Below are 25,028 nucleotides of genomic sequence, written 5' to 3'. Positions count from 1 at the left end.
TTTGAATCCACAGTTTTTAAATTACCTGAAAATTAACCATTCTGTTTCCCCATTCAGAACATTGTTTTGCATTATGTTCTTCTTTTTCTTGCTAGGGGCTTTACGTCGTACCGACACAGATAGGTCTTATGGCTACGATGGGATAGGAAAACCCTAGGAGTTGGAAGGAAGCGGCTGTGGCCTTAATTAAGGTACAGCCTGGTGTGCTAATGGGAAGCCAAGAAAAACCATCTTCAGGGCTGCCGACAGTGGGATTCGAACCCACTATTTCCCGGATGCATTATTAAGCGTCAAAAACTTCATACTGGTCCGTATTGAAAAAAGATTTACATTCAAAAATAAAGGTAAGGTTATCCACCTGTTCAATACTACTTGCAATGTGTTCTCATTAAAATATCACATTTTATTATTCCATTTGGTGGGCACCGGTTTCGGCATTATATAATGTCATCATCAGCCCAAGATTTAAGCAAGCAAGGACGCTTAATAAAATACATATATATATATGTACAAAGATAGCTAGCAATGTTAATCACGTTACATCATAAAACATTTGACCACAGAATATCTCTAAAAACATATTAAAATTCTGAAATTCTGGAATTCTAGTTTTAAGATTTAAGTTTTTTTTTGTATGTACAGTTCAGTATATTCTTATCACTCAATGATGTTGATTAATGATTTCTATGTATATAGCTACAATAGCTGCCAATTTATGTAAGACCTTCTTTCTTCTTTTTTACCATCTATATAGTTAAAAGACGATTATTCTATTGCTCTTGAACACCATATAGAGTCCTTAAGAACGTTCTATCGTGTAAGGTTAAATCCTGTATACATAATTATCACATTTTAGAGTATTACTGTACAGTATAAAATAGAGAAGACCATTGCACATTCAATGTAAATAAAAATAGTTCCTCTTGGTAAAACTCAGATAGCCATTGTAAACTGGTCAGATGTTTTAACCTTCGGCCTCAACCCACCTATATTTGAAGATATTACTGCAATTTTAGCCTCTGTAATTACATGACTTATCAAGTTAAGACGTATCAGTACGATTCCAACAACAATTACACCAAGAACAAGCTGTCCACTTGCTCTAAACATCTGAACAGTTTACTGAACTGTACATACAAAAACTCTTATCTTAAATCTAGAATTCCAGAATTTCAGAATTTTAATATATTTAATATGTTATATTTTAATATGTTTTATGATGTAACGCGATTAACATTGCTAGCTATCTTTGTACATACATAAGTATTTTATTAAGTGTCCTTGCTTGCTTAAATCTTGGGCTGATGATGGCATTATATAATGCCGAATGACACATTGCAAGTAGTATTGAACAGGTGGATAACCTTACCTTTGTTTTTGAATGGATGCATTATGTTTACTTCGTACTTCTCTTCTAAGACTGTTCTTATAATTTAACTTCATATCTTCACCACCTTGGTATGCCGTACGATTTCCGAGTTATTAACCACGAACAAAAGCATATACGGTACCTAAAATTCGCCAATTTTTGAGCCACCCCTCCTCACCGCGCGTACGTAACAGAGGCACACCGTTTGTCATATTTCTCTCATGCCCCATGTACCTCAATCATTGAATCGGATCTTTGAGTGGCTGTATACCCAAATGTGAACATATGATTTCGTTATACTAAGGTTCAATTGTATGTAGCCTGACTTTATAGACGTCGAGACGCCGATATGGTAGACCTGGGTTGAAAGGCGGAAATATAATTTATTATCCGTCAATGACTACAGTATTATTTACATGTGAAGAGGTATTTTTAGCACATTGTAAAGATAAAAATATGGGTTGTCGTTGCTACTAAGTCGTTTAGACAAGGCCTTTCCAACTCGAGCACTTGGCGCTGGGGCGCACTAGCGCTGCACGCAGCGGCACATTCCCCACGTAGCGGCTGAATGTATGCGTCACAGACAGTTGCAAGGGAGAAACAAGCTGATTAGCACCATGTGTGATAGAATTGAGGCTTTCAAAATGCAGAGTTTGTTATTTAAAAATCAATTTAAAACCGGAAATTTTGACAATTTTCCTTTATTAATATAATTAAATGTGTCTACTTACAAAAAACTTGGAGTGACCAGACGTCGACACACAATTTGCACGATGAATTCAATGCCCGATTCAGAAGAATTAATGATATGGCACCTCAACTTTAAATATTAATACAGCCATTTTCAGCGCGTCCTGGAAAATCACCGTCATATTTCAAAACAGAGCTGACAAGACTACAGTGCGGGGCAATCCTAAACGAAGGTACTACCACTACAGCGGTGATTAAGTTTCATTTTACAAAGGTGTTCATCTACACAAATTTCCCTAACTTCATGCAGTTGCTTTAAAATTTACGTCATTGCTCTGTGCAACTTATGCATGCGAACAGATGTTTTCAATTATGAATGAAGGTAATAGTCAAACCAGGGCTTCTCTGTCTTATGCTACCATAGACGCTGTTCGTAGAATATCTACTGCCAAATCGATTGCACCCAATATTGGTAAATTAGTTGTGGCAAAACGATACCAACAGTCGACGTAAATTCGTAGTGTATACGAAGGTAAACAAAAAATGTAGAGATAAATGATGTGTTTATGTGTTCGTAAAATTGTAGTTAATAATTGTTCACGTTAGCTGACTTGACGAACTGTGGTGCTGTCTCTGCCAATTTCCACCTTGCCTCACATCACCGGTGCTACATCTCAGCACCGGTGCTGTTGCCGCGGCCGGTCTCGTGGCACCTCAGTTGGAAAGCCTGTTTTAGGCCATGATAGCAAGACGTCATAAGCACTAAACAGTATTTAAATTTTTAATTCCATACAGTAGTTTGCTGTCAGTGCCTAAGATATGTTTCAGTCAGGTTTATATCGGAAAAGATATATATATATAAAATTTAAGCACACTTCTTATTTCGTAACTGATGGTGGTCTTCCACGGTCTAGAACACCTGCATGCAGTGGTTCTTGAAGTCGGTGACGATGACCTCATACTCCGCAGTCACGTGGATGCCGGACACCCAAGCGAACTTGCCTGGTCCAGTCCCTCGACCTCCGAAGGTGCGGACCAAGTTTCCATTCGGCCTAAAGATCTGCACACGGGCATTGCCACTGTCTCCCACGAGGATGAAACCGCTGGGATCGAGCGCTATGCACTCTGGTGAGCGGAACTGGCCACGGGAACCTCCGAGTGAACCAAACTCGTGCAACTTCTCTCCTTTCAGCGAGTACACCTGGAACAATGAGTGAAGGTTGCCAAAGGAATCACAAAGATTAGGTCGTCACGTTGTCACAGTTTAGTGAGGGTAAATTATATTGGAAACCCCAAGAAAAAGAACCGTGTACAGCTTTTCCTATTTCAGTTATTATACCTGAAACAGAATATTGTTTGGTAAGTGGAAATTATATAGATATCCCTGCGCTTTGAACTACAACATAGTGAAGATTGTTAGCTATACACATTAAAACAGATAACGGTTTGGTGAAAGGAAATGATGCGGAGAATTCCCGAGAAGAATAAACTAGTGAAGCCTGTCAACTATCAGTAATTATACATAAAGCAGAGCACAGTTTGGTGAGGGGAAAAGATACGGGGAATCCCCGAGAAGGGTAACTGGTGATGCTTGTAAACTATAAGGGATTATACATAAAGCAGAGCACACTTTGGTGAGGGGAAAAGATACGGGGAATCTCCGAGAAGGATAACTAGTGAATCTTGTCAACTAACTGTGATTATACATAAAGCAGAGCACAGTTTGGTGAGAGTGAAAAATACGGGGAATCCCCGAGAAGAATAACTAGTGAATCTTGTCAACTAACTGTGATTATACATAAAGCAAAGCACAGTTTGGTGAGAGTAAAAGATACGGGGAATCCCCGAGAAGGGTAACTAGTGAATCTTGTCAACTAACTGTGATTATACATAAAGCAGAGCACAGTTTGGTGAGAGTAAAAGATACGGGAAATCCCCGAGAAGGATAACTAGTGAATCTTGACAACTAACTGTGATTATACATAAAGCAGAGCACAGTTTGGTGAGGGGAAAAGATACGGGGAATCCCCGAGAAGGATAACCAGTGAATCTTGTCAACTAACTGTGATTATACATAAAGCAGAGCACAGTTTGGTGAGAGTAAAAGATACGGGGAATCCCGGAGAAGAATAACTAGTGAATCTTGTCAACTATCAGTGATTATACTGTACATAAAGCTGAGCACACTTTGGTGAGAGGAAAAGATACGGTCCACCACCAAGGAGAACAAATTTGTGAAACTTGTTATTTATCAATGATTATATACTAAACTTCATGAGTGGTAAAGGTAAGGGGAACTCCGAGAAGAAGAAATCTGAAGTGGAGAGGATACGGGTAATCTCGAGAATAACAAACGTATATAGATTGCCATCTATCAATTATTTTACTTTAAACAGAACGCAGTTTTGTGAGTGGAAAATATACGAGGAACACCCTAAAAGAACAAACCTGGAATGGAAAAGGTATGAGGAAACTTCGAGAAAAACAAACTAGTGTAGTTTTTCATGTGTCAGTGATTTTATATAAAAATAGGTTAACATTTTATTGAATGGAAAAAGTACGGAGAAACTACAGAAAAGAACAAACTTGTGTCTCTTGTTATTAATTACGTTATCCTAAACAAATGACTAGCACCCATTTTCATAATCTAACTGTAGGATAGAGGTTGGGCAATATCGCACTCTCGACTATCCTAAGACAGTTTCTCAATATTTCTTTTCCCATTTCGACTCCATGTGAAAACCAATATTAACATATCCATAAAGGTTATCAGTTGGATTCCACAAACTCTAAGTAACCACAGATATTGTTGATAATGATGTCCCAACCTCTTTAAATAAAGAAAAACAAAACGTAACTCCAAGTTTTTCGAGGAAGAATGAAATACTCGTATTAACTTCGATGGTAGGTGGGAAGCAAAGACTTCATGAGGTTTGTTCTTTGCAAGCCAAGTTAATGGAAGATTTTTATTTTAGTAAAAGCAAAAGGTGGAATTTTACCTCGACCACTTTCACTTCAGACAGAATGTATAACATCAACAAACCCACCTTAATGCGCTTGTTTCCAAAGTCTGCTACCACGAGACGGTCGTGCTGGGTTGACACAGCCACCCCCGTTGGCTGGTTGAACTCTGTAACAAGCCTTAATACGCCATGCACTTCACGTTCTACAAGGCCAAGTTGACCGACCATCGCGCCATCACTGGCCCTCACCACCTGCAAGGAGTAATGAGTCTCTTGAGCTCAGGTATTGCAAGTAAACATTTATGTACTTTTTACAATTTTTGTTTATGGGGCCCGGATGTCTTCACAATTACTATTTAACAAACACAAAGTATTTCGCTAGGACGAAATCTAAGAATGCATGACTCGGAAACGGGTATTCTCTGTCTTATCTTCAATTTAATTGCTTGATGATAAAAGGGGATCAATCCAAGAAAAACAGTTCTTAGAAAACTAAAATGAAAAACTGGTTCACACCTCCAGTTCGTACAATATCATTACACAAAACTACTACAGCACAGTAGAAGTTTACCCAAGTACTGAAAAATATTAAATGATTACTTTAATATGAAAAAATAAATATTCAAACCCTTGGACTCATCCCGTTTTAGCATATAAATTATAATAGGAGAGAATTTTTGTAGTATAAGCTGTCTTTTTTCTCAAATTTTCCTAAAATGTTACAAGTCAATCCATTAAACACAAGGAAGGTTATGTCTGAACATATTCAACATATAAAAAGGTTCAATGAAGTAGACTGACGTTCAATGATCTCCGAACACTCCAAGCTGTATTTTTCACTTCCTAAAATGTTACAAATTAATATATTAAACACAAAAAATATTCTTTTTGAATTTATTTAACATCCAAGAGGTATTCAAATAGTCTAATGATCAATCTTCTCCAGTATCTTTTTCGGCGGCAGACCACATGAATATTTCGCCACAAATATCCTCATTTTCAGCAGGTATATAAGGATGCAGTTTTCTAACATTCTCTAGTTTAGCTGCCTGCATAATAGCTTCGCCTCCAGGATAGGCCTTTTCAGAAGTCATCTGTAGAGCTCGTCAACTAGGAATAGGGAATTTCAAGGATTGAAGTAAAATTTCACAGATGAATGGACGAGCGATATAATGCCTGAAAATTGGGAATCAACTGGATTTTGTCATGTTTTGGTTCTTCCTTCATACAGCTGACGGTTGGCTGTTGGTGGTTGATGTGTAAAAGGGCTCAGTCTAAGACCTAACTCACTTCAGCATAGAACTAGCTCAAACCACAACCTGTATCACATCACAGACACTAATCATTGGACTGATGCCGTTTTAATGTAATTAGATGTAACTTTACCTCAGGACCTCTAAAATTTCGTAATCGTATTTTTTGACAATTTTTGGACAGAACCCCTTTTAGCATCAACCGATTCCAACCAGATGATCCTAAAGTTACGTTGGTTAAGATATAAGGCAGACTGTTTAATGTAAACTATAACTGCGAACGTGACTACATTTCTTCAGAGGCATAATGGTGTCGAGAATAACTGCTCACGTCAAACTCTCTGCTGATCCTAAGAAGGATCATGGAGTGCATGGTAGTTGTGTGGGGTAGGATGGTCATCTTAAGATAATAAACTTCAGAATAAACGTTACGTGGAGACTTGCATAGAATATATCAGTCCTTCTCAATTGAAAGAGTGTTTTTGCTGGTGAAAATGTTTCTTACCCGAAGAAGTGAGAGTAGTAGATTTACCTACACCAGAAGTTCCTTTTTCGTGTTTACAATGTTTCTCAACTGAAGAAGTGTTTTCATTGTATTGTTGTGCTTGTTTTTTTTTACCAGAAATGGTGGTTCTTGATGTTTACAAATTTTCTCATCTGAAGAAGTAGAGAGGGTCGTTCAGTTTATATCAAGGGTGCTCACATTACGAGATATCTCCCCGCTAACACTGGTCATGTTCTTCTTGGATCCTCAGCACTGTGGACTGTCACCTAACATACAAATTTCCATTGAAATAGGCATGGGAATTCTGTCCGATTATTCCCTGAAAGCTTTTCGTAGACAGTCCAGGGGGCACAGACGGCAATGTTTGGGACATCCTTTCAACAGTCCAAATGTGCATAAATTCACTTCACTGGCATCAGGACTCTTCAGAGTAATGTTTTGAAACGGAATTATATGAATGCCTAATCCCTGTTCCATTTCCCGTAAGGACGTAGAGATGTTCTGGCGGTATAATGAGGCCTTGTCCATATGGATCCACGCCTGGTTCGAATCCGCTCCCTAAAATTGCCAGATATTTGTCCGACAGAAATACTGTATATTTCACAAGGATTTTTAAAGCACTGGCGAACATGAGGGCTACTGGAATATACAAAAGAGTGACTAAATGTGTGGCTAAATTTCTAGAGAATTGGTCTCAGATATTTAGAGTAGGTGAAGCATTATATGATCCTATTATGGTTAAGACGGGTCCCTCAAGGCAGCATCATTGGCCCTTTACATTTTCTTATATACATAAGTGTTATGAGTAAAGAACCGGAATCACATACAAGGCTCCTTGCGAATGATGTTCTACTGTGTGGAGTAATAAGTAAGTTCCAGGATTGAGGGCCACTACAAGAAGACGTTGACGAAGTTGTGAGATGGTCAGAAAGTAACTAAATGTTGGTAAACGAGGTGAAAAGCCATGTTGTAAGTTTTGCCCAGAGCAGAAGTCGTCTCACTTTTAAGTACCGTGATAAAAAAAATGAAATGGCGTATGGCTTTTAGTGCCGGGATATGTCTGCGGACTTCGGATCGCCAGGTGCAGGTCTTTTGATTTGACGCCCGTAAGCGACCTGCGCGCCATGATGAGGATGCCAGGGAAATTATCAAATTATGGTTAAAATTCCCGACCCTGCCGGGAATGGAACCCGGGAACCTTGTGACCAAAGGCCAGCACGCTAATCATTTAGCCATGGAGCCAGGCAGTACTGTGATGATAGAGTGACAGTAACCGATGGGGATCATTGTAAGTACTTAGGTGTGAATACAAGGAAAGAACTACACTGGGGTAATCACATAAACTGGAATGTAAATAAAAGTTACAGATATCTTCATATATTTCTGAGGGTATTTAGGGGTTGTAGTAAGGATGTAAAGGACAGGGCGTATAGGTCGCTGGTAAGAACTCATTTAGAGGATGTTCCTAGTGTATGGGACCCTCGCCGGGATTACTTGATTCAAGAATTGGAAACGTACCAAAGAAAAAGTAAAACCGCACGATTTGTTCTGAGTGATTTCGGACAAAAGAGTAGAGTTACGAAAATATAGCAAACTTTGGGCTGGGAAGACTTGGGAATAAGGAGACGAGCTGCTCGACTAAGGGGGTACGTTCAGAGCTGTCAGTGGAGAGATGGCGTGGAATGGCAGTAAACGAATAAACTAAGCTTTTTAGAAGTATGAATGATGATAATGAGATGATAAAGTAGGGATTCAAGAAGACAAATCTGGTAAGCACTGGTTTATAGGAGGAGAAAGCAAGGAACGGGATAATTTGCCAAGGATATGTTTGATAAATTCCCAACTTCTTTGAAATCATTGAAGAGAAACAATTGATAGGGAATATACCACCTGGGAGACAGAGTCGTAACTGAGTGACTGATTGCCACAATCGATTCCTGGAAGTATCTTGCTTCACTTTCACGTTTTATTCAACTTTGCGTTAATTTTTATGTTGATGGGGTAAATGATGGGGATCACTGTAACTGTTTAGGTGTTAATACAAGGAAAAATCTTAATTGGAGTAATCACATAAACTGCGAAACTTACCCCATTGGCTCTAAAGCCCTCTTTCTCGTCCTTTTAGTGGGTGAATGTTTCCTAAGGGGCTGACGGGCAACAATAGCTTCCGCAGCAGTCAACTCGAATGTTAACCCACTTACCCATTCTGCCGACACTGTTTCACAGTTCGTGTGTACGAAAAACGAGCATGGCAAACTGCCGATAACGGTTAATTTCCTACGTCATTTCATGACCCTCGCGAATGATACATGCCTACAAGACGAGATACAAGACTGCTCACGACAGCATACCCTAGTTCCAATGGTCACTCAACAGGTGCTAGTGAGTTGCGCAATCAATAGGATATAAACCGAACGACCTTCTGTATAGTTGGTGGTCACGATAGCTCACTGGAGGAATAGATTTTGGTGGCCAAGATTTTTATAACTTAAATTGTTTTTAGTGTTTAAGATGTGTCTCACGGGAACAGTGATTGCATGTTCAAAACATTTCTCACCTTTAGAAGTACTGTATTTTCGGTGATCTACAATGTTTCTTACCCCTCTCCCCTCTTTTTTTAAGTCACGACGAAGGAATACTTTCTGGTTACCATATTTTACAGACCACAAGAGGTGTTTATATTATTTATGATGTTTGTCACCGGAAGATATGCCCGGCTCCATGGCTAAATGGTTAGCGTGCTAGCCTTTCGTCCAGAGGGGTCCGGGTGCAATTCCCAGCCGAATCGGGGATTTTAACCTTTATTGGTTAATTCCAATAGCTCGGGGATGGGGGTGTGTGCCGTCTTTCTCCTTAGAATGCATCAACGGTACGGCCCCATCCTACTAGGCACGCAGGTCGTCTATACGGCGTCAACTCGAAAGACCTGCACCAGGCCTCTTTGGAGGTCACATGCCATTCACTATTACCAGTAGAAATGTATTTGGCGTTTAAGATGTTTCCCCATCTGAAGAACCTTTTTTGTGGTTTCGATCTTTCTAACCTGAATAAGTGTGTTTGTTGATCACCTGTCCGGCTCCATGGCTAAATGGTTAGCGTGCTGGCCTTTAGTCACAGGGGTCCCGGGTTAGATTCCCGGCAGGGTCGGGAATTTTAACCTTAATTGGTTAATTTCGCTGGCACGGGGGCAGGGTGTATGTGTCGTCTTCATCGTCATTTCATCCTCATCACGACAGGCAGGTCGCCTACGGGAGTCAAATCAAAAGACCTGCATCTGGCGAGCCGAACTTGTCCTCGGACACTCCCGGCACTAAAAGCCATACACCATTTATACCATGTTACTCATCTGGAGAATTATATTTAGCGGACCGAACCAGTTGGCTGCGTGGTTAGGGTCACGTAGTAGTTGTTAGCTTTCATTCTGAACATGGTTGGTTCCAAATCCACTGTCGGCAGCCAAAATATCTCTTGAGACAAGGAACATCCTTACCCCCACAGACCTCTTCGAACATCGTAACAACTAAAGCAATTTTTTTTCTATTAGTTTTACGTCGGACCGATGCAGATAGGACAGCGCTAGGAGAAGGAAGGAAACGACCGTGGTGTGAAATTGAGAGACCACGGAATAAACATCTTCAGGCATATTTCTCAACCTAAAGAGCTATTTTTGGTGTTTATTATGTTTCTCGCCTGAAGAAGTGGTTTTGATGGTGAGGATATTGTCCTACAAACTGATTAAATTATTCTTGTAGTGATAACGTTTCTCACCTGGAGACGGTCATTGCCGGTGTCACAAACGTACAGTAGATCTTCGCCGTCGTCCTCTGTCACCGTGGCGATGCCCTCAGGACTGCGGAACTGTCCTTCTCCTGCGCCCTTGCGACCAAATGAGCGCAAGTATGCATCACTCTCATCGAACACGTGAATACAGTGGTTCCACTTGTCTAAAACACATGAAACACATTTCTGTAAGTGATTTTCTGTTTCTTATAGCGTATCATGAAGTTGATATTATTTATTGTATTTCAGTTTACGGTCCACATATCAACACAGACGTTATTTAGAAAGTATTTAAAGCAGTGGCGGCTCGCGCACCAACAAGTGGATAAAGGGATGTCTTAAATTCAATGACGTGATCATACCAAACCCCATGGCACTAGAGTCCTTGAAGGGCCATGGTCTACCAAGCGACCGCTGCTCAGCCCGAAGGCTTGCAGATTACAAGGTGCCGTGTGGTCAGCACGACGAATCCTCACGGTGGTTATTCGTGGCTTTGTAGACCGGGGCCGCTATCTCACCGTCAGATAGCTCCTCAGTTGTAATCACGTAGGCTGAGTGGACCTCGAACCAGCCCTCAGGTCCAGGTAAAAATCCCTGACCTGGCCGGGAATCGAACCCGGGGCCTCAGGTTAAGAGGCAGGCACGCTACCCCTACACCACGGGGCCGAATGACGTGATCATAACCAAGGAAAATAAAATAAATTTCCAAAGAAGGTAAATTATTCCATTATTATTATTATTATTATTATTATTATAATTACAACTGGATTTACGTCGCACCGACACAGGTAGATTCATAGCGACGATGGAATAGGAAGGGGATAGGAGTGGGAAGGAAGCGGACGTGGCCTCAATTAAGATACAATCCCAGCATTTGCCTGGTGTGAAAATTAGAAACCGTGGAAAACCATCTTCAGGGCTGCCGATAGTGGGGTTCGAACCCACTATTTCCCGAATGCAAGCTCACAGTCGAGCGCCCCTAACCGCACGACCAATTCGCTAGGTATTATTATTATTATTATTATTATTATTATTATTATTATCATCGAACCCAAGACCCTTTGAAGTGAAGGCCTCAATGCTGACCATTCAGCCAAGGAGTCGGACAATAATAATAATAATAATAATAATAATAATAATAATAATAATAATAATAATAATAATAATAATAATAATAATAATAATAATGTTGTTGTTGTTGTTGTTGTTTGGGTCAACAGTCCATAGACTGGCATAATGTAGCTCTCCATGCCACCTTATCCTGTGTTAATCTTTTCATTTCTATGTAACTACTAGGTTTTCATCCTACACCTAATCTGTTTGTTACATTCATACCTTGGTTTACCCCTGTGATTTTTACCACCTACACTCCCTTCAAAAACTAACTGAACAAGTCCTGGATGTCTTAAGATGTGTCCTGTCATTCTGTCTCTTCTTCTCGTCAATTTCGCCAAATCCTTCTCCTCCCACCAGTCTGATTCAATGTCTCTTCATTCATCATTCGATCTACCCATATTATCTTCAGCATACTTCTGTAACACCAAATTTCAAAAACTTATATTCTCTTCCTTTCTGGGCTAGTCATCGTCTGTGCTTAAGTTCCATACAATACCACGCTCCAGACGAAAGTATACAAAACCATTTTTCTAATTTCTATATCAATGTTCGAAGTGAGCAAATTTCTTTTCATAAGAAAGGCCTTCCCTGCTTGTGCTAGTCTGCACTTTTTGTCCTCCTTAGTTCTACCATAATTAGTTATTCTACTATCCAAGTAACAATATTGTTATTCTTATTATTAAGGGTAAGTCCCCAATTATGGCCCCAATTTTGTTTATAGTACCAGCGTCCAAAACAGCGGTATCTCGTCGAGTGCATCTACTGGGTTCGATGACAGGAACAGATCGAATGTCACCGGGGAGCACGTTATCACCGTTGCCATAGTTTGACTCTCTATCAGACCTCTCATTCATCCTGGAATCCATTGGTGACGGTTGTTATGGTAGCCGCTTGAACATTTCTGTTCTAATTCAGTCGGCAACATTATTTTCCGGCCTAGTGAGACGTTAACCACTTCCTCGTGTTTCAGGTCATTAGAGTGCTTTATTTTCCTTAAATAGTTCCTCAAATTTGTCCGAGTTACTTTCAATATACGGAGGTCTACCCTTATTATTTTTATTATTATTAGCTTTTGTATGCCTCTGAGTGCCTTGTAATGGCCAGGAAGGGCCCACTCAGCTGGAGTTGAAAGAGAGAAAGATCCTGAGGAGGATATTAGGATTAATCAGAGACTAAGGAGACATTTACAGAATCCGCCATAATGATGAACTGTATGAACACCAGGAGGACATCGTCATGTCTATAAGGAAAAGGCGCCTGACCTTTTATCGACACTTGGCCCATCTGGATTCCGAAAGCCTCACCACAGGATATTCACAGTAACAGGAAGAGGCAAGGCTTCTAAGAACAAATGGATCACGTCAGTTAAGTCGGATATGAAACAACTACAGTAGATATCCAACTGGGACGAACTCATGACCGACTACTGCTCCGTGAAGGCATCCGACAGGGAGTTTTCCCAACGTCCCTTACAAGTAAGAAGACTGCAGGAACGAAGTGAACAGAGGAGAGAAAGCAGGCTCATAGTCAGCAAATGAAGGAGCATTGGAAGAAGAAGAAAGCAACAACTTTAGCGAAGAGTAGATACGAGCCCCGTGGTCCACAATAGGCGTATTATTATTATTATTATTATTATTATTATTATTATTATTATTATTATTATTATTATTATTATTATTATTATTATTATTCCCAGACAACAGGAATTAGAATATTTTAAGTATTTCCAGGGGCTCTGGATGATAGATAAGTCTTTTACACACAAAGCGAGTTAATCGTGCGGTCAGAAATGCATAGCTGTAAGCTTGCATTCTGGAGATGGTGGGTTCGAATTCCACCGTCGGCTGTTCTGAAGTTGGTTTTGTGTGTATTTTTCATTTTCCCACCAGGCTGTATCTTCATTTGTTTTTGCTAGTTGCTTTACGCCGCACCGACACAGGTCTTATGGCGAAGATGGGATAGGAAAGGCCTAGGAGTTGGAAGGAAGCGGCCGTGGCCTTAATTAATGTACAGCCCCAGCATTTGCCTAACAAAAGAAAGTATTTCACATATGATTCCTGAATTCATGTATCATGCATTAGAAGTCTGTAGTACTCTAGGTCGAATTCGTATTATTTACCTGTAACATAGACTTCCTTCTTGGCCTCCGAGAAGGCGATACCTTGAGGACAGAGTAGTTCAGGGGCTGTGAGACGACGTAACAATTTACCCCGGGCCCGCTCGAACACCAGCACCTGATGGTTGTCCGTGCCCGCGACGTACAGCAGTTCTCCTCCTGCCCATGGAGCCACACCCACACCTCCTGGTCTCTGTAGTGCAGAGCGGCCTATATGCAGGCGTGGCACGAAGGACCGGGAGCGGTAATAGAGGGACAGATTGTCAGGTGTAGCGCGCTGCAACTCAAAAACCTGGCGTTCCACGTCAGCCTCGCCCTCCTCTGGCTCTTCGGCGTCATCCGTCTCATCCTGAATGTCCAGGCGAAGTGCCTCACTGTCAAACACAGGGCGTGCTTCTCCCCAGTGGGACACCTCGACCAGAAGCTCTGTGGTAGCCCGATGCATCTTGAGGAACTGTGCCACCTGGAGACAGAAGGAAACAATGACCAACATCTGAATTGAAATGAAGATTGTAACATTTCGACATTTATTCATTCAGAAATAACAACAAGAAATTTATTTATTTATTTATTTATTTATTTATTTATTTATTTATTTATTTATTTATTTATTTATTTATTTATTTATTTATTTATTTATTTAATCCATTTACCCTCCAGGGTTGGCTTTCCCCCGGGCTCAGCGAGGTATCCTATCTCTACCGCCTCAACGGCAGTGTCCTGGAGAGTGAGACATTTAGTTGGGGATACAACTGTAGAGCAGCAGCAGTATCTCACCCACTTGGCTCGCCTTGGTGGGGGGAGAAGAATGGAACGGATGGAAGGGATAGACTAGGAAGAGGGAAGGAAGTGGCCGTGGCCTGAAGATAGGTACCATACCGGCATTTGCCTGGGGAAGAAGCGAAATACCACGAGAAACCACTTCGTGAATGGCTGTGGCGAGAATCGAACTCCTCTACTCAGTTGACCTCCGGAGACTGAGTGGACCCCGTTCCAGTCCTGGAACCACTTTTCAAATGTCGGGGTAGGGCCAGAAAAAGAACCCGAGCCTCCAGGGTGACAGCTAATCACACTAACCACTACATCACAAACAACAATAATAATAATAATAATAATAATAATAATAATAATAATAATAATAATAATAATAATAATAATAATAATAATAATAATAATAATAATAATAATTCCCGATTAAAACTGGCGTCCGACAAGGTGACGGATTATCTCCGCTTCTTTTCAACCTCGTCCTAGACAAAGTCATCCGCGAGTGGGAAAAGGTATTGAAAGACATGGGATACTGGCGCCCCATACGACTAGGACGACCCAAAGACGGTATTGAGATATCATGCCTCGCTTTTGCAGATGACCTGGCCATACTTACAGATGATGTATTCACAGCCGTTAAACAAATTGAAACCCTTAGCGAATGTGCTAGAAAGGTTGGCCTACAAATTTCCTTTGAAAAGACCAAGTTCTTCTGCTCAAAATTTGACATCCAAAATTTGAACACGATACATGGGCAAATCAACCGAGTACCACACTTCAAGTACTTGGGAGAAATACTTGAACCAACGGGAGGCGAGAAGGCTGCCCAGAAAATTCGCCTACAAAAATTTCGGAAAGCCTACGGTATGGTTTCACAACATATACAATAAAAAGTGCTTGTCCCGCCATGCAAAGATGAGACACTATAATACAGTAATAAAGCCCGAAGTCTTATATGCCAGCGAGACCCTTACACTAAACGGGAAAGGTGACCTAGAAAACATTTTAAAAGAAGAAAGAAGAATCCTGAAGAATCCTGAGGAAAATTCTCGGCCCCCGAAAAACAGAAGATGGATATAGACTGAGGTCACGCAAAGAGACAGAAGAGCATTTCAACATTGCAGCAGACATCCGCAAAAGACGTCTGAAATTCTATGGGCACGTCCACAGATTGCCGGCAAGTAGATTGACACGCAAGATTCTCACTTACATAGAACATCTAAAAAATATTCCATGGGTACTAGAAGTGAAGAAGGATCTGGAAAAAGCCCAGATAAACCCAAATGACACCGCGGACAGAAACCTTTATAGGAAAAAAAATAATGGATGGAAAGTGCAACCAGAGAACGAAATGAAAAAGAAGACTGGAGCAAAGTGGACAGAAGAACGAAAAAGGATCCACGGAGAAAGGATGAGAGCTGTTTGGCAACTCAGAAAACAGAATCGTTAGAGCTTTGCGTGATCCATTGGGTCCATACGCACGTAATAATAATAATAATAATAATAATAATAATAATAATAATAATAATAATAATAATAATAATAATAATAATAATCCTCAAGACCATACTCCAATATAGCAAAAAAGCGAGCCAGACAGGGGTAATTACCTTCGTCGACTTCCAGAAGGCATACGACTCCGTGGAGAGAACAACTCTCTTCAAAACCCCAAGGGAACTAGGACTTAACGAGAAAATAAATAGGTTGGTGTAAGCCACCATGCGAAACACAACTTCCAGAGTGAAGTTTAGAGGACAGCTCTCAGAGAGCTTCACAATTAAAACAGGGGTGAAGCAAGGAGATGGGATCTCATATATATTATTTAATTGTGTCCTGGAGAAGGTCATCAGGGAATGGACCAGATCCCTACCAGTGAACACCGGATTTAGAATGGGCTTCAAAGCAGACAACCTAATGATCCCATGCCTGGCCTTTGCTGATGACTTGACCTTACTAGCAAACAACATGCAATAGGCTACTACGCAACTCCAAACACTACACTCAATAGCGGATAAATCTGGTCTCCTGTTCAACACTGGAAAGACTGAGTTCGTTACCAATATCAAAGACGCCCTAAAACAATGAGATTCAGTGACACCAACCATATCAAGAGAGTAAAAACTGTGAAGTATCTTGGAGAGTGGATTTCAGAAGACCTTAGTGAAATAGTTGCTCTCGAACAGAGAAGAATCAAACTAGACAAGACATACCATACCTGGAGAAAACTGTACGCCTCAAAACACCTATTGATGAATATCAAGCTAAGACATTACAATGCAATAGTCCTCTACGCAGCAGACTGCCTATCTCTAACTAAAGAAGACCCCACTAATAATCCTTGAAGCACAAGAAAGGAAGTTCCTGAGAAGGATAGTACGACCAAGGGTCCTAGCAGATAGAAGGCGATGATACAGACCAAACCGTAAAATCTACCAACACCAAGAAACCCTCACAGATGCCATCAGAAGAAAACGACTGGCTTTCTACGGACGCCCGTATAGAATGGATTCTCACAGGCTGTCCTGTAAGATCTTCAAAGTAGCCAGCAAGGGTAACGCCCTCTAAGTACAAGAAAGAAAGTTCCTGGGAAGGATAGTAGGATCAAGGGTGGATACAGCAAGTAGAGAAGGATCTGGCAAAGCTTAATATTAAAAACGCCATCATAATTAATAGAAGTAACTATAGTTCACCTATCAAAACCAGACCCTTCTTAACATCCCTTACAGAAGCTAACCACAATGAGACCAGGAAATGGTCCTAAGAACGCAAAATAGAGTTCAGAAAGAAAATAAAGGATTACTGGGCCAACAGAAAAGGCCAAGGTACCAAGAAGGAAACAGTAGCCAAACCTACCATTAATTAAACCAGAAAAATCCTAAATCGATTGAATATTTTAATATTCGCAATGGATGAAATTAAATTAAGGATCCGTTATGGGAACTTGCCGGCACCATGGTGTAGGGATACCGTGCCTGCTTCTTACCTGGAGGCCCCGGGTTCGATTCCCGGCCAGGTCAGGGATTTTTACCCGGATTTGAGGGATGCTTCGAGCTCCACTCAACCTATGCGATTACAATTGAGGAGCTATCTGACAGTGAGATAGCGGACCTGGTCTAGAAAGTCAAGAATAACGGCCGTGAGGATTCGTCGCGCTGACCACACGACACCTCGTAATTTTCAGGCGTTCGGGTTGAGCAGCAGTTGCTTGGTAGGCCATGGCCCTTCGGGGCTGTTGGGCACAACCCCAGCATTTGCCTGGTGTGAAAATTGGAAACCACGGAAAACCATCTTCAAGGCTGCCGATGTCGGTGTACATTCATTAAAATCCCGGAAGGTCATAGTCGAATGAACGCACGATGCATTCATTAGCTCCCTTTACACGACGATGTGTCACGCTACGGAATTTTCCGTCTTCACAACTTGCCAAATTCGAATCCGCAAATATTGGGTATAAGCAGCCGCACGTTAACCTCTCAAAACCGAGGGCTGGGTAGCCAATCCAGAAACAAAGTAATGATATTACTGAGATAGAGTACAGGTTCCTTTTGACGTTTGTTCTGGGTTTTCTTATTTTTTACGACTTTTTTTTACGTCGTATCGACACAGATAGGTCTTACGGCGACAATAGGACAGGAAGAGACTAACTGTGGGAAGGAAGAGGCCGTGGCCTTATTTAAGGCACAACCCCAGCATTTGCCTGGTGTGAAAATTGGAAACCACGGAAAACCATCTTCAAGGCTGCCGATATTAGGGTTCGAACCCACTGTCTCCCGAATACCGGATACTGGCCGTACGTAAGCGATTGGAACTAACGAGCTCGGTGTCTGTTCTGTTCCAATGCAGTCTTTGCGTCTCAAGACGTTGATTGGCAACCTGCTACACAGCTTCGTTCGAAGGGTTGCATTATGATCTACGTCACGGCGAAATGTTTTGTGGCAGGAACAACCGCCCACCACAAAACATGGCGCTTATTCAATGAACTATCATATTCAGAAGACTGTATAATTCAAAATATTATTATCTCACTGATAATGAAGTATTTGGCTCATAATATACTGAGTACTAGGTGACTCTTGGTACATTCGACTTTAGACTGTTTGGTATTACAAATTATGGAGTCAGCCAAATTGTTTGTGTGGAAACGAGGCTTACTGCGTGATGTTCTGAAGGTACACACTTCATGAATGTAGCTTCGAAATCGCTGTTATTTTATTATTACACACAATTTTGTCATCAAACTAATAAATATATTAAAGAAGAGTTATTGTTGTTGAATAATAACTATTCACACTATCTGTTTACATTTTCTGGTGTATTGTGCCATTCTGGCGTCTGTGTTAATGTGAATACATTCGATAATCACTTGCTCAGATGTTTATATCAGTTACGTTGTTATCTCAGTGCTTTCCTAGTGTGAAAGTTGAAGAATCGAATAATCTTAGCATCCTGGTACACTCTTGAATAAAAATGGTTCCTTGATAGAATACTAGCCAATTCAGAAAGCACTTTGGTCACCAACTGACGATGGACCGCAGTTAACTGGAGCTCATTCCTGGTGAAGAAGGTGATCAATAAAGTTAGGAAGTCATATTTTTTCCTGAGCTTATTTTACCAGAAATCTAAAAAATAACTGTGAATGATGGATCCCTGACCCGGTACAAAGCAATTTTATATTGCTTCTAAATGCATATTTCAGCCGTTTGCGTTGTTTCGGTTATAGTTTACTCATTTTATATAATGTCACATTTGGCTATAATTTCAGTATTTTTGCTTAAATTGAGGCGTCGTTTTCTTACGAGGTACATGTTATCGACATAGGATTTCCAAATACTGTAGTAGACATGTTTTTCTTTCTTTTCTCCGAAAAAGATAGGTATCAGGTCTAGAAGACGTCTCATTGAGGAAGATATCACTTCAGTACAGGGTGGGTGGGAAGTAGCTCCCTAGTTTTAAATGTCCATAAGTTTTATAATTGTTGAGATTTATTAATGAAAGTTTTTTTTTGTTTTGTTACGGTATCCATCGACGAGATGGCAAGAAGGTTGGCTTTAAAAGAGCGCGCCCCGGTTGCCTCGCGGTTTAAAGTGTGGCGATCTGTAGCCCTTGTTCAGCGATGGTGGCGGGGTGTTCATGGTCCTCATGACACACTTGATGCTAAAACCATTAGGAATTGTCACACCAAGCTAATGACAACTGAGTCAGTTGTGGATAAACCAAGAAGAGGACCATCTGCGGTAGCGCAATCGCCAGAAAATGTAGCGGCAGTGAGGGAGTTATTCACTCCCAGTCCTGGTAAATTAACACGCCAGGCAGCTCATGAGAGTGGAATCAGCAGGCATACAGTGCGTGTTGTGTTAAAGAAGGACCTTGTCTGGAGACCATGGAAGCCCCATTATGTTCAGGAGTTATTGTTGGAGACTATTGGCCGGGTCTGTTCAAAAACATGACATTCCTGTACGTTTTCGTCGTTTGGTCGACAACGCAGGGGCATATGTGGAATTTCAGTGTGGTACACACATTCTCATTGTCCTGAAAACCGAACACAACTTGTTCTGTGTGAAAATATTCGTTAACAAAAAACTTAAGGGCATTTAAAATTAGGGAGCTACTTCCCACCCACCTGTAGATATATTTAGCTGAGAAGGAATGAACAAACAAACAAATTCCATGATTTCTCTCCTTGACCCTCTTCGCCTTTCGTCACCAACGAATTTCAACAGATTGGTCACACTTCTAGTACTACAGTGAAACGTGAAGTGCACTGAAGATGTAAAATTAAGAAATTATGTTGGAAGATTTCGGTAAAGAGATCTTCAGTGGACCAACTGGCGGAACAATTCTCTTTGGTAAAGCGTCTGAATTTAAGGTAGCGGCTGTAAAGTGATTTAATGTGAATGCATATTGGAAGTTTTAACGCACTGTAGCTCTGACAGTTTGCATGATTTAATCTGTCCGCTGTATTATCGCTAATCACTTTTTGGTACTTAATATGTTTAATGTTAGTAACACTCTCACATTTGCTACCTATCACTAAATACCAAAAGTCATATTTAGTTAGTTTTTACGGCATATTTTCTTGCATATTTTGCTCTTATTTAGGCCATAAATTTCTGAACTCTAGTGATCAACCTTGTCCGTGTTGTTAATAACGTTGTTAATGCATAATATTTGGGTCGTGAGAGTGAGTTAGTAAGTGAGAGAGAGAGAGAGAGAGACTGAGTGAGTGAGTGAGTGAGTGAGAGAGAGAGAGACTGAGTTTCATATAATGTTATTGTTGCATCACCGAGCAAGAGGCTGCGAGGCTTGATTCAAGTAACTATCAGCTTGCATTCGAGAGATAGTGGGTTCAAACCCCACCGTCGGCAGCCTTGAATATTGTTTTCCGTAGTTTCCCACTTTCACACCAGGAAAATACTGGGGTTGTACCTTAATTAAGGCCACGGTCGCTTCCTTCCCTCTCTTAGCCCTTTCATAACTCAACGTCACCATAAGACATATCTTACCGGCCGAGTTGGCCGTGCGGTTAGAAGCGCGCAGCTGTAAGCTCGCATCCGGGAGATAGTGGGTTCGAACCCCACTATCGGCAGGTCTGAAGATGGTTTTCCGTGGTTTCCCATTTTCACACCAGGCAACTGCTGGGGCTGTACCTTAAATAAGGCCACGGCCGCTTCCTTCCCATTCCTAGGCCTTTCCTGTCCCATCGTCACCATAAGACCTATCTTTGTCGGTGCGACGTAAAGCAAATAGCAAAGAAAAAGACATATCTGTGTCAGAGCGATGTAAAACAAATGTTATTGTTGCATCACTAGTCTGTACGACAGCAGGCCCTTCATTGCGCTACACACAGAGATCTTTTGTGTCCATGTTCAGTGTTTAGCTGGACCATAAAAATATCCACAGTTCTAGCGCTTCAGGCAAGCAACTCACTGTCGAAAAAACCTATCGATATGAGCTACGAATTTTAAGTAAATAAAATATAATCAAATATGAGAAAATATGATTTATTTATTCCTAAAAATTGCAATCCTTTTCTTAATCATCGTTATCTGGTCGATTAGGTTACCAGTTTTCCTCTTCCTATCACTACGAGCGCTAATGTGAGTCAATGCAGAGTTTCACTTAAGCCCTTATAACTACATTCGGTGTGGGCATCTTTCAAAAAACAAAATCATAAACGCCTGAGGGCATTGAAGCAAGGAATACATTACAGAACGAATTATGTAAATAAGTTAATTCTGTTAGAATTTGAATAAAAACGAGTAAGGAAACAAGCGATTTTAGGCGGTTTTCCGAAACTGCATTTAGGCCGGAAGTGATTTTTCGAAATATGTTTGTTTAGTTTGATAGAGATATCCAAGATTCACAATTTGAAATCTCTCCCGGTCCTTTAGTCCTTCAACTTCCGGCAAAATTGAAGAAATTGCTTAATTTTACGGTTGTATTTATTTATTTATTTATTTATTTATTTTTTTATTTTTTTTTAGTTCCGTTTGTGCCTGCTATGGACCTCGTGGTTCTTATCTCTAGCAGCTTTCTTCTTTGACCAGTACTCCTTCATTCTTGCACTGTGAATGTCTTTTCGCTCCTGAGTCCATTTCACACCTCCTCCCGGACGTACTGTTTTTTCTGTTAGTGACTGGAGAGAGTTTGATGTTCTGATCAACGTTCTGTACCTATTCCTGTCATAAAATTCACTGGGAGCAATGTCCAATTCTTGAAGGTCTTTTCTGACGAGTCTTGCCCACTTGGCATTAGTCGCTTTCCCTCTAGAGATGGTGTGGAAGATTCTGGAGGTGAGCCTCTGATTGTCCATCCTCATGACATGACCGTAGAAGTTCAATCTCCTCTTCCTCATAGATGTTGTAATGCTCTCCAATTGTTGGTACAGTTCGTTGTTGTGCCTGATTCTGTACTTGCCTTCTTCTTTAATGGAGCCCATGATTTTTCTCAGGATCTTCCTTTCCTTCAGCTCCAGTTTTCTAAGTTGCCCTTTTCTTACCATGTTTATTTATTTATTTATTTATTTATTTATTTATTTATTTATTTATTTATTTATTTATTTATTTATTTATTTATTTATTTATTTATTTATTTATTTATTTATTTATTTTAGTATGGTGACCCCCTACTTTATCTGCTAAGAAATGTTTGCAACATTAAGAAGGAAGGCGCTATGATATAGTATTGACCTTGGTGTGATGTGGACAGTCCGACGTCTTTTTGACAAAGAAATCCGCACTCATGGGTCTCATTACCCCTCCTCTCCCGAAGAAAGTAGATTGAATGCAGGCATGAAGTACTCACAATGTGTAAAAGAGGAGACGAGTGTGCTTGACAGAAATCAATTACACTGGCTTGGAAACGAAATACCACCTACCAGTGCACTGCTAATGACACCATCTCCTGCAGACTTGAGCACAAATAGAACAGGATCGTTTGAAACACGTGTCATGCTGGTGAGGATTTATTGAAGTGGATGTAAAGCGAATATCGTAACGGTTTTATTTCAATTCCATTAATTTGACGGGGAATTAATTACATACATAGGGTAAAGGGAGGTATGTTCGTGATACAGGTAAATTCGTGATAAATCTTTGAATAACTATCATGTGTCCGCTAGAGCGCGATGAAGACAAGTAGGTAGAGACATCTGTTGAGAACTCAGGGAACTACTAATAAAGTTGAAATGCTCAGTCTGCAATAGGAAAGTTCATGATATAAACCCCCTTTACCCTACATATTCATTACAAACTCTTATGCCTTTCATCGTTCAGTCTAATAATAATAATAATGTTATTTGTTTTACGTCCCACTAACTACTCTTTTACGGTTTTCGGAGACGCCGAGGTGCCGGAATTTAGTCCCGCAGGAGTTCTTTTACGTGCCAGTAAATCTACCGACCGAGGCTGACGTATTTGAGCACCTTCAAATAACGCCGAACTGAGCCAGGATCGAACCTGCCAAGTTGGGGTCAGAAGGCCAGCGCCTTAACCGTCTGAGCCACTCAGCCCGGCATCGTTCAGTCTGCAAGCCTCTGTGAATTAACTAGACGTCTCCACAATCCTCTATTTGTAACTGCGTGTGTTCCCTCGTTTAGTTCCAAACCTCTTATTTTTTAAATCGCTAGAAACTGCGTCTAAATATTATCACTTTGGTCTCCCTCTACTTCTCTTACTCTCCATGACCGAATCAAGTTTCCTCCTAGGTAACGAATCTTTCTGAATTATAAAATCATGTTATTTATTTTACGTCGAACTAAATAGCTTTACGGTTTTCAGTCATCAATGTTCCGGAATATTTTCCCGCAGCATTTCATTTACATACCGATAAATCTACTGACACGAGACTGGCGTATTTGAGGGGCTTCATATTCCACCGGACTGAGCCGGGATGAACCCCTTAATTTGAGCTCCGCTAAGCAATCTACCGTTTGAACCACTCAAGCCAGCGGAGTCATGGATTACCAGTAACAGGTCAGAAAGTACTCACATACTGGAATCTTATTGGTAGGCCTACATTTAGCTCTGTATAAATAGCAGTTTTTGCGAGCTCCACCCGCAATGTATTATATTGTTCATTAATGACCCCATATTTACGATTAATACGAAGTCTGTACTGGTTGCAATAAATAGAATTAAGAAAATACGTCTGAAAGCAATCATTCAGTACTCATTCCAGGCAATAAATTGTTATGCTGTACCATAGAACAAAAATCGCCACCTAAAAACAATCATTTGGTAATCACTGAGCATATGAAATGTAGAGGAATACAAAACTATGCTATATACAATTGAATCAAGGACAGTCTGTATATGTTTGAATAAACAGAGTAAATAAATATGTCAAAAAGCAATCACTCAATACCCATTTCAGACAATACATTGTTATGTCGTATCATAGAGCAAAATTCGCCATCTGTAAGCAAACATTCGATACTCGAGGTTACTTTTCCAGAAAATAAGTCACTAGAATGTCACTAGAATGTATCATTTAAGTTCCATGCTCTACGTTTGTCCAGTCTATCAGTTACGAGTTTTGGTACCAAAAATGGCGTCGACGCATAAAACCGTCTGCCCGTATATCACACATTATGGCCAGTTTAATAAAATCTTTGACTATATAACTACCTCTACGAGCCTCCCGAGTTCCTCATTAGCCTTCGTGCAAAGTTTGGCACTTGTTCATTTGTATAATGAACAAACTCACTTTTGATTCTATAGACATGGATTCAAAATATTAGAGATACTGCAAACGGCATAACGTTATGAAAATTGATTAAAATACTTTATATGAAAGATTATTATCCCATGAATATTTCCTGGAGGTATCTTTCAAAAACTTTATGAAATAGGCCCTACTTTATATTTAGGCTTTAATTTAGTCATACTGTAGAGTCATAATTATCTTTTATAATAACTACTGTACATGTAACATGTAATTTACCTCGATTTCCTTTCTCACTCCTGTG

General features: G+C 40.5%; 1 protein-coding gene across 2 annotated transcripts in view; it reads right to left on the bottom strand.

Moving 5' to 3' along the window:
- Positions 1-1,732: 1,732 nt before the first annotated feature.
- The window catches only part of LOC136875743 (tripartite motif-containing protein 3), a 134,609-nt gene continuing 111,313 nt past the window's right edge, over positions 1,733-25,028 (bottom strand). For both annotated transcript variants that reach the window (XM_067149319.2, XM_067149320.2), the window contains exons 7-10: positions 13,796-14,255; positions 10,549-10,724; positions 5,107-5,274; positions 1,733-3,260 (exon numbers count right to left, since the gene is read on the bottom strand). In XM_067149319.2, the coding sequence (XP_067005420.2) occupies positions 2,970-3,260; positions 5,107-5,274; positions 10,549-10,724; positions 13,796-14,255 (1,095 nt within the window). In that variant the 3' untranslated portion in view covers positions 1,733-2,969. The remainder of the gene's footprint in view (positions 3,261-5,106; positions 5,275-10,548; positions 10,725-13,795; positions 14,256-25,028) is intronic.

The sequence above is a fragment of the Anabrus simplex genome, chromosome 6, assembly GCF_040414725.1.
Source record: "Anabrus simplex isolate iqAnaSimp1 chromosome 6, ASM4041472v1, whole genome shotgun sequence".
Taxonomy (NCBI): Eukaryota; Metazoa; Arthropoda; class Insecta; order Orthoptera; family Tettigoniidae; genus Anabrus; species Anabrus simplex.
This window is presented reverse-complemented; position numbering and strand designations above follow the sequence as displayed.